The sequence below is a fragment of the Euprymna scolopes genome, chromosome 12 (assembly GCF_053919585.1).
Source record: "Euprymna scolopes isolate OS-2025 chromosome 12, ASM5391958v1, whole genome shotgun sequence".
NCBI classification, from domain to species: Eukaryota; Metazoa; Mollusca; class Cephalopoda; order Sepiida; family Sepiolidae; genus Euprymna; species Euprymna scolopes.
This window is the reverse complement of record NC_136493.1, coordinates 2,485,098-2,495,851: the sequence shown is the minus strand read 5'-3', so window position 1 is coordinate 2,495,851 and position 10,754 is coordinate 2,485,098. Positions and strand designations below refer to the sequence as shown.

Below are 10,754 nucleotides of genomic sequence, written 5' to 3'. Positions count from 1 at the left end.
ACTTTTAATGCATCTAAAACCAAGCTTCTACCTTTACATCATCAATGATTTTTGATCCCCATCTGGCATGAATTCAAATGAATGGCTCTCGTCTTGGGGAGGCCTCAAGTTTTGACAAGCTTCTGGGCTTGACCTTTATTCCTGATTTGAACTGGAACACGTATATCAAGTCTGTTGCCAAGGTCGCTGGAACAATGGTGGGATCCTTCTATCGATCCAGAAGATATCTATCTGCTGATGCAATTCTCTACCTATATAGGAGCCAGGTACATCCAACGATGGAGTATTGTTGCCACATCTGGGCAGGAGCTGCTAGAAAGACCTTATCCTCCCTTGACAGATTCCAAAATGGACTTTGTAGCCTCGTAGAGAATGCCCTTTTCTCTTCCCTGCAACGTCTTTCTCACTGAAGAGATGTTGCGAGTCTGTCTTTACTTTATTGTTATTTTCATGGCAAGTGCTCGTCTGAGCTCTAATCTATGATCTCCCGTCACCAAACTTACACAAGAAACACTCTTCTAGCTGAAAACACTATCGATAATTTCCCCCACTACTCTTGCCTAAACCTAAACGTAGATTCCATGAACAAAGTTTATTTCTTAGAACTGCACACCTGTGGAACTCCCTTCCATTTGTCTGCTTTCCAGCTGACTATAATATGGTCGTCTTCAAGTTCAATATAAACAAGTTCTTGATGAGCCGTTCCCTTTAAGTAATCCAATTTACCAAATTTCCACTACTAACGACTAATATAATATTATCCTATTGACTACTGTATACTCAATAACCCTTATCCTCGAGTGGCCTCTGGGCCTTGATAAGTGGTGCCTCCTATGTAAAAAAAAAAAAAAAGGTCCTCATGTTTTTGAGGTGTCTTGTTCTTTTTTTTAATGATATCATGAACTTGTCAGGGAGTGATTTTCAGATCATCTAGTGTGGTTTCAGTCCGCAAAGGAAAATCAGGGAGGGAAAGGTTTGCTGAGTCCAAAGTAGAGTCTGATGCAAGCTGGCGGGCAAGCATGTTAGCTTTTTCGGTTGCCATGCAAACAATCTCATGATTGTGGGATAGTGGGGGAATTGTTGATTGCCCATTATTTACTACTCTGTTGTAGATTTGCAAGAAATCACGAGTTCCTAATTTCTGCGCTTCAATGTGTTTTCTGGTGGTTTTGGTATATTCTCTCTTCTTAGCTGTTGCTACTTCTTTTTTACAATTACTTCTAGCTTCTATAAACTGTTGTTTGTTTGTACTGGACTTATTCCGAATAAATCTGCGGTATGCATGCTGCCTTTGAGCAATGGCAGCTGTGCAAGTAGAAGTAAACCATTAAATTATATGTTTTTTACAAGTTTTAGATTCATATATTTTGTACAAATGAATGCCATTTTTATTATTTGTTATTATTTCTGTGTCAACATCTTAAACATACTTCGTCACCATTCGATTTGGGTTTCATTTTGTATAAGATTTTTACAGACATGAAAATGTTGCTTTTTTATGGGAAACTCAAAAAGTTAGTAAATTTATATCTATCTATAAAAATGAGAATGTGTGTCAGAGGGCACTTCTCAACCTATATACTCAACAGAGTTTTGATCTGCAGACTTGGAATTTAGTATATAGGATATTCAGACATGTGGAAAACTGTTTAATAGGTTTTCATCCGACAAAAAGGCTCCCAAGGGGTCAAAATTGAAAAATTGGTGTGTGGGAGGGGGGTATCTGGTTCTTAACTGTTTAACATTTATTCGGCAAAAGTCCAGGAAAAATGGTGGGATCCTTCTACCGCTCCAGAAGATATTTCACTGCTGACGCAATTGTCTATCTACATAAAAACCAAGTACGTCCAAGGATGGAGTACTGCTGCCACATCTGGGCAGGAGCTGCTAAAAACAGCCTATCCTGCCTTGACAGAGTACAAAATACACTTTGTGGCTTAGTGGAGGATACCCTTTTCTCTACCCTGCAATCTCTCTCCCATAGAAGAGACGTTGCGAGCATGTCTTTGTTTTATCGTTATTTCCATGGCAAGTGCTCGTCTGAGCTCCAATCTCTGGTCCCCCCTCGCCAATCTTTCACGAAAAACACCCATCTATCTGAAACCACTGTCAATAATTTTCCCCATTCTTTATCTGTGCCTAAATCAAAACGTAGATTCCATGAACAAAGCTTCTTTCTTAGAAGTGCACGCCTGTGGAACTCTCTTCCGTTTGCCTGTTTCCCACCTAACTACAACTTGGATATCTTCAAGTTCAACATAAAAAATTCCTGATAAACCGCCCCTTAAGTAGGAGACTTTATCAGATCTCCATTGCTAACGAATACTACGATATTATCCCATTGATTACTGTACACGCAATAACCCTTATCATCGAGTGGCTTCCGGGCCTTGATAAGTGGTGACTACCATGTAAAAAAAAAAAAAAAAAAAGTTGGTTTGAAAACACCTTTTTAAAGAGCATGTCACACTGGCCGAATGGTTATCGTACTTGACTTGCTGTCTTTAGGTTTTCGTTTTGATCTCAGCTGGATTTTTTTTTTTTTTTTTACTTACAAGAAGTGAACTGTTCTAAAAACAACATGATACTCGTATGCACATGTGTCAGATTCTGTATGAATTAAAATGTAATATTTATGTATATTTCATGACTAGGCAACGCCGGGCGGCCTGCTAGTATACCTATAAATATGAGAATGTGTGCGTGTGTGTGTGCGCGCATGAGAACACTTCTCAACCTATATACTCAACGAATGTTTAGTCTACAGACTGGAAATGTAGTATATAGGGTATTTAGACATGTCAAAAACATTTTAACCGGTTTTCATCCGAAAAAAAAGAGATACTAAAGGGGTAAAAATTGAAAAATTAGTACTTGGGGGGGGGGGTGATCAGATTTTTATCTGTTTGTCAACTGTTTCACGAATTTGCATTTGTGAATCGTTTCCATGACAGATTACTTATGTTAAGAATAAGTAGGTTTGAAAACACTTGTCAAAGAACTTGTCAAGCTGGCCTAATGGTTATCGTACTTGACTCACATTCTTTACGTTTTGGTTTCGATCTCAGCTGGAGTATTTTTTTTTATTATTATTTACAACAAGAAGTGAACTGTATTGAAAAACATAATACTCGCATGCACATGTCTCAGTTTATTTCCGTTTTTTTTTTTTTTACTTTATTTTTTTAAAAGAAATTTAACATTGCGTTTAATACCTGTAGTAGTTTTGTTTATAATAAATAAGAATTCTGCATTAAGTAAAATATAATATGTATGCGTATTTTAAGACCGAGCAACGCCGGGTGGCCTGCTAGTATAATATAAATTCTAATAAATTGTAAATATCGGTTTGTGGTCGCTTGTGGGCATTAAGGACTTTGCGACATTCGAGCTTCTGTGACTCGAGGAAACGATGGACAATTCCGTCGGGCATGATACAGGTTCCTTCCTTCCTTTTGCGACAAAACGTGATTCCTTTTTGCGCGCGTCGAGCGACGGCGACTCACACGCACGCGCGCCTTCGCGCGGAAAACGGAAATACGCGCAACACAATCTTCTCTTTGCGTTTGTTAGGAAAGTGTGTAAACTAGAAAATAAAAAGACGAACAAAATTGCTAACACGAGCAAAAATGATTTAATTATTCCGCGTTTTTGAGCGTTGTCAACCAACATGGAAGAAGAAAGAGAAAAAGAATAAACTGTCGTTGCTCGTGTCGGTTCTTACAGATTACTTGCTTTTCAGTTTATAAAAGCGGCAAATTATTTTTGTCTGTTATTTCCACAAATCAACAACAAAAACGCAAAACAGCAAGACCCCCCCCCCCAAAAAAACAACAAACAAAAAAAAAAACGAAGCAAAAAACAATTAAAAACCAAAAACAATAATAAAAAAAAAACTTCGCGTTTCTTTTCTTTCTTTTTATTTACCGAAAGAATTTTCAAGTTACCATAAACAAGTGGAACTACCAGGGATTTCGAAAGAACTGCAAACAAAATGAAATCTTTTAAAAAATGAAACAGAAGAAAAAAAAAGGTTTGTGTGATTTTTTTAAATTATTTATTTTAAGGTTATTAAAAAAAAAAATCTTCACATTTTGAAATTCTAAAATTTCTTCTTTTTTTTTAATTAAAATTATTAAGATTACTAATTCTTAATTTAAAATTTTCAACAATCAACAAGAACACTAAAAAGCGTTTTTAATTAACTAAAAAGTGAAACGAAAGAATTTTTGGTGCTTGTTAAGATAGAGTCGACAAATAGATTTTTTTTTCATATGTAAGCAAAAACAATATTACGTACTTAATTGCCATGTCGAAAATAGTAATATATCCAAAAATTACGAAAATTCATTCAGTAGAAGAATTGTATTTTAGTAAAATAAAATTTATCGCTATAGACAACAAATATTGCCGCCATGAACAAGTAATCTAAAATATTCGTTGCTAATTATGTCCCCTGCGTGTAGACGCCTACTGCCTACTTTATAACGTCTAAAAAAATGCAATTTTACCCAATTTTCATTAAAAATACTCTTAACTATAAATAACGTTTTACTCGATAAACTTTCGTAATTTTGTGATTTATTACTATTTTCGACATGATAATTAAGTACGTAAAAAGATCGATTTGTCGACTGTATCTTAACAAACACCAAATATTTTTAGTTACCATAAAGAAGCGAATTTTGGAGGAACGAGAAACAAAACAAAATATTTTGTTAAACAGAAAAAAAAAATCTGTGATTAAAAAAAAATTATTTTAACGTTATTTAAAAACCGCTAATTAGATTGACATTTGTTTTCAATCACTCAATTTACTTTTAAAAAATGAATTCTTAAAAACTTGTTGCTTAAAAAGTTTGGATAAATTTTTACTTCCTTTTTACCTTAGTCTTTAAAATGACGGCTTAAATAGTTTTTCGTGTATGTTGAAAACGAATATCGAATTTAAATTTGCTACAAACAAGTAGTTTTCTAGCTGTTAAGCAATGTAATTCCTTATATTATTACTGGTGGCCATTTTTGTATACGCAAGCGCGCATATGTTTCACACGCATGCTAATAATATGCGCGCTTGTGTATACAAAAATGGCTACCAGTGATAACATAAGGAATTACATTACTTAATAGCCGGAAAACCACTTGTTTGCGGCAAAGGTTAAATGCGATATTCGTTTTTAGCATGCCCGAAAACCTCGAAAGTCGTCAAGGTGACTTAAAGTGGAAAGTAAGTAAAATTTTACTAAAATTTTGTTATATTGAAGATTTCAGCTTTAAGATGGCAGCCATCAAAACAATATAAGGCCATTATATACAATATCCAACAAGACAAAAAAAAGGGGGGGTAAAAAATATTTCTAATGGCAACATCACTACTACTTATCTGGATTAATTTTCTGCGTATTTACACTTATTTTAAAGCGCATATTTACTTTGACACAAAAGTATTGTCAAGTCTGTTGAGTTAGAACAAAAAAAAAATGGCGGTTTATTTATAGTCATTTGGACACTCGATAATTGATCAAAAATCGAAAATTAAACAAAATACAAGTAACGTTACGTTTTCGTACGATTGGTGATATTTACTCGTTTCTACCAGTATCCTCTTTTAGTACAAATCCTAAGTGGCAAAGCAATCGCCTACAAAAGCAGACTTCCACCAAAACAATATCTCTAGTATCAACAATAAATAAATAAAATGGGTTAACTGCCCTAAAAATCTATAAAGAAAATCGAAAATCATTTTACGCTAAATTTATGAATGAAACTCTAAATTGCGAAATAATTGTTTTGTTGTCTTTTATTCTATCCGCCAAGTTTTCAATGTGTAATCGCCTAAAAAAGTAGAAGTTCATTTTTTTTTCTTTTTTTTGGGGGGGAAGGTTATTTACCGGAGGGGGTTTATCTATAATGCCATAAAGTGTCTATGCAACAAGCGCATTATTTATTATTATTGTTACTCACTTGGGGTTCTCACACTAGTCTTCATCAGAGATTGCTCACTGACAACAATCTTTCCTGGAGTCTGAGTGACAACAAGTCTCCCCAGATTTCCAGTACTCTCCACCTCTTCCAATAACTTTCCAAATAAATTTGCGTTATCGCAACAGTCGTTTACCATTGATTTCTTGTTAGCAATGGGCATTAGTCATCACTGAAATTTGGGTAGCAATAAGTCTCCCTAACGTTCTAGTCCTCTTTACAACCATCCATTAAAGGTTTGGTTAGTGCTTCCTTTCCTCGGTTTTTCCATCCTCCTCGACCCTCCTCGACCATTTGTGTGGTGCCTGTTGATGTCGACACGGCACATTTTTTTCTAGGTGGGGGGAAGTTAACTTGAAATCATTATCATTTGTACTCGGAATTTTCACACAGATCAGCATCAAAGATTTCTCTCTGCCAACAACCTGTGGTGTTTTTTGGAGTCTAGTCGACAACAGGTCTCCCCAGATTTCTAGTTCTCTCTATCTTTTTCAATAACCTTTACAAACGAATTTGTGTTATCACAATAACCGTTTACCATTGATTTCTGGCTAGCAACAACGATTCCTTGGCCTTTTGGCTCGGAGCAAAGGGTAATATCTGTTCTGATACTACTTCACCTTTTCTGACCTCGATCTGAGGAGGAGCAATCCTTCTAGATTGAGGTAATTTTTATTTTTGTTCCTATCCAGAATGTCCCTTTTTGGGGAGCTGGATTTTCCCCACATTAAAAACCGACCTTGTGTCTAACCCTGCCCTCGTTGGGAGGCACGTAAATAGGAACGACCGTTGGCATTTGCTGGAATTTAATAAACCTCCCAAAGATTTTAGTTCTCTTGAGACTAATCCAGTGGAGGTCTGGTTAGTGCTTTCTTTGCTCGATCTCTCCATCCTCCTTGACCCTTCTCGACTATTTGGTATGGTGGCAGTTGATGCCGACACTAATTTTTTTTTGGGGGGGGGTAGAGGAGTAGTTAACTTTCAATTATACGGTTTCAGTTTTCTTGATTCCATGCAATGTTCTTTTATTTTTTTATTTTACTTCTATTGTAATTTCTATATGTCCGGCTAGCGTCTATAGCTCATGTGTATTAGTTTCTGCATTCAAGGATTTTCCTTAAATATTTCAGTAGTTTTCATTATTGTTATCTGTTGTATCTTCTCAGCCATCCCTCTGATTCCAATCTCTCCCATTCTTTTTTTCAAAGTTTTTCGGTATTGTTCCTAGTGCTCCTATTATTATTGGTGTTATCTTAACTTTCTTCATCTTCCAGATCCACTTCAGTTCTCTGGCAAGTTCTGTGTATTTTTTTCAATTCTCTGTTTCTTTAATATTCACCCTGTAGTCTGCTGGAATGGCGAATCTATGATCTGGCAGGACTTTTCCTTTTTGTTAACTATTATGATATCCGATCTTCTTGCGTGGATGAGATTATCTGTTTTTATATCTATGTTCTATAGGAATTTGTGATTTCCATTTTTAAGTACTGCTGCCGGTTTGAGCTTGTACCATTTGTCTGGCTGTTCAAAATGCAGTTGTTTGCATAATTGTCATAATTGTACTGCCTTCCATACTTGATTGTGTCTATTCTTATATTCTTTTTAAGCTAGTTTGCTGCATTCACTTATCATGTGGTTTATTATTTCGTCCCTTTGTCCACAGAGTCTGCATTTGCTGTTTTCATGTTCAAATGTTTTCATTAGTCTCATCTTTTGTCAGCCTTATGAATCGTCCATGTAGCTGTTCCTCTTCCCAATTTTTTTTTTTTTTACGCCTTATCCATTGCCTATCAGTTCTCTGTATTTTTTATTTTTTTCAGTATCTCTTGCTGCAGTGATTATCCTTTCTGGGTACCGCATTATATATTTTTCTAATTCTTTTTTTGTGTCATTTACACTGTCTTCAAAACAAACTAGTCCTCTTCCTCCGTCTTTCCTTTTTACATAAAGTCGATCAGCATCATCCTTTGGGTGTAGTGTAATGTGCATGGTCATGAGTTTTCTAGTCAAGATGCCTCAGTTCTTTGATCCAGCTTATGACCGGTCCAGAGTACCTTGCTAGTAATATTGCTTATGTGTTTATATCTCATATTAGGTTCCTATCATATAATTTAGTTCCTAGAAATTTCTTGTTTATCTTATATTTTTTTCCAATTTTCTCTTTTATTTTTTTGTTGATTTCATGGTATCTGTTTTCAGAACTCCCAAATATTTGTAGGTTTCATGTTCACCTAGTGTCCTCATCTTCCCTTGGTTGGGTAGTTCCATACCTTCCGCTGCCTTCAGCTTTTTCCTTCTTATAACTAGCGGCACACATTATACAATTAATTCCATTCAGATATCTTACCTGAAGATTCTTTTTTTTTTTTTTACAAAGGAGTCACCACTTATCAAGGCCCAGAGGCCATTTGAGGATAAGGGTTAATAAGTGTACAGTACTCAATTGGACAGTGACGTAGTAATTGTTAGTCGTGGAAATTTGGTAAATTGGATTACTTAAGGGGAACGGCTCATCAAGAACTTGTTTACATTGGACTTGAAAACGACCATATTGTAGTCAGCCTGAAAGCAGGCAAATGGAAGAGAGTTACACAGGTGCGAAGTTCTAAGAAAAAAACTTTGTTCATGGAATCTATGTTTAGGTTTAGGCACAGATAAAGAGTAGTTGTATTTATTAGCATATTAGTGGCGATAGGAAACCTATTTGGAAGATAGCTCTTTGTATTTTTTTTTTATCTCGGTTATGTATTGTCTTTCAGCTGTCAGTTTAAGCCTCCGTGTTCTCATTGCATTTTCAATCAAATTGATTATCTCTTATATTTTGTACACCAACAAGCATTCTATTATCCGTGCTTGAGGAATCCTGTTGTACGTTTTCTTGTAGTCAATCCATGCCACAGCTATATTCTTTTTTCTACTTTTTACCTCGTTCAAGATCTTCCAAATAATATTATGTAACAAAGTTTCGCCTTTCTAACCATTCTAAATAATTCTATGTAACAAATTTCGCCTTTCTAACCATTCCAAATAATTTTATGTAACAAAATTTCGCCTTTCTAATCATTCCAAATAATTCTATGTAACAAAGTTCGCCTTTCTAGACATTCCAAATAATTTTATGTAACAAAGTTCCGCCTTTCTAACCATTCCAAATAATTTTATGTAACAAAGTTTCGCCTTTCTAACCATTCTAAATAATTTTATGTAACAAAGTTTCGCCTTTCTAACCATTCCAAATAATTTTATGCAACAAAGTTCCGCCTTTCTAACCATTCCAAATAATTTTATGTAACAAAGTTTCGCCTTTCTAACCATTCTAAATAATTTTATGCAACAAAGTTTCGCCTTTCTAACCATTCTAAATAATTCTATGTAACAAAGTTTCGCCTTTCTAAACATTCCAAATAATTTTATGCAACAAAGTTCCGCCTTTCTAACCATTCCAAATAATTCTAACAAAATTTCGCCTTTCTAATCATTCCAAATAATTCTATGTAACAAATTTCGCCTTTCTTACCGTTCCAAATAATTCTATGTAACAAAGTTCCGCCTTTCTAATCATTCCAAATAATTTTATGTAACAAATTTCGCCTTTCTAGACATTCCAAATAATTTTATGCAACAAAGTTCCGCCTTTCTAACCATTCCAAATAATTTTATGTAACAAAGTTTCGCCTTTCTAACCATTCTAAATAATTCTATGTAACAAATTTCGCCTTTCTTACCGTTCCAAATAATTTTATGTAACAAAGTTCCGCCTTTCTAACCATTCCAAATAATTTTATGTAACAAAGTTCCGCCTTTCTAATCATTCCAAATAATTTTATGTAACAAAATTTCGCCTTTCTAATCATTCCAAATAATTCTATGTAACAAATTTCGCCTTTCTTACCGTTCCAAATAATTTTATGTAACAAAGTTCCGCCTTTCTAACCATTCCAAATAATTTTATGTAACAAAGTTTCGCCTTTCTAATCATTCCAAATAATTTTATGTAACAAATTTCGCCTTTCTTACCGTTCCGAATAATTTTATGTAACACATTTCGCCTTTCTAACCATTCTAAATAATTCTATGTAACAAAGTTTCGCCTTTCTAACCATTCCAAATAATTTTATGTAACAAACTTCTGCCTTTCTAACCATTCCGAATAATTTTATGTAACAAAGTTTCGCCTTTCTAACCATTCCGAATAATTTTCCATAAAATCTTCCATAAAGAATATAATTAAAAATATTTTTTAAATTATAAAATATTTTTTCTATTATGAAAATTTGTATTAAAATGCTACGTAAATATATTTTATTAAATATGCAAAAACTAATAATTCCATATTCAAGTTGTACAGCAATGGATTCATTTTAACAAATAAGTTTTGATGGAATTTTGATTTAAAAAAAAAGCAAAAAAACAAAATGAGGAACACGTGAGCGAACATTTATAAATAATGAAACCCACTTTATCCCCTCCCTTCCAGATGAAAGAAAAAGTATATAAGGAAACGAAAAATACAAGAAATGTGGAGTATATTGTATGTGTTGCTAATTATTTCGTAATGTTTTCTAGTTGGTTAAAACGTAATTGAGGTAAATATAGAACGCTAAAACTGGATATGATGTATAGAAAGCCGCGGCGTAATTGTTTTTAATCTAACAATACGTAAACAACGGTAATGCAAGTAATGGCAAAAGGTATGTGTAACTTTACGGTGATAAATAATGTATAGAAATGCGTGATGGCATGTATGAGTTTAAATGGAATAAATAATGTAT

The 10,754-nt window shown here is 34.3% G+C and overlaps 1 protein-coding gene across 3 annotated transcripts in view; it reads left to right on the top strand.

Moving 5' to 3' along the window:
• The first annotated feature begins 3,879 nt into the window (after positions 1-3,879).
• The window catches only part of LOC145291149 (adenylate cyclase type 5-like), a 489,601-nt gene continuing 482,726 nt past the window's right edge, over positions 3,880-10,754 (top strand). For 2 of the 3 annotated variants that reach the window (XM_080136673.1, XM_080136675.1), the window contains exon 1: positions 3,906-4,033. Coding sequence is in view for 1 of the 3 variants with exons in the window: in XM_080136671.1 (XP_079992797.1) it covers positions 4,012-4,033 (22 nt within the window). In the remaining 2 variants the exon portion in view is untranslated. Of the gene's footprint in view, positions 4,034-10,754 lie in introns of all 3 variants that reach the window. The other variant, XM_080136671.1, reaches the window with a different exon arrangement.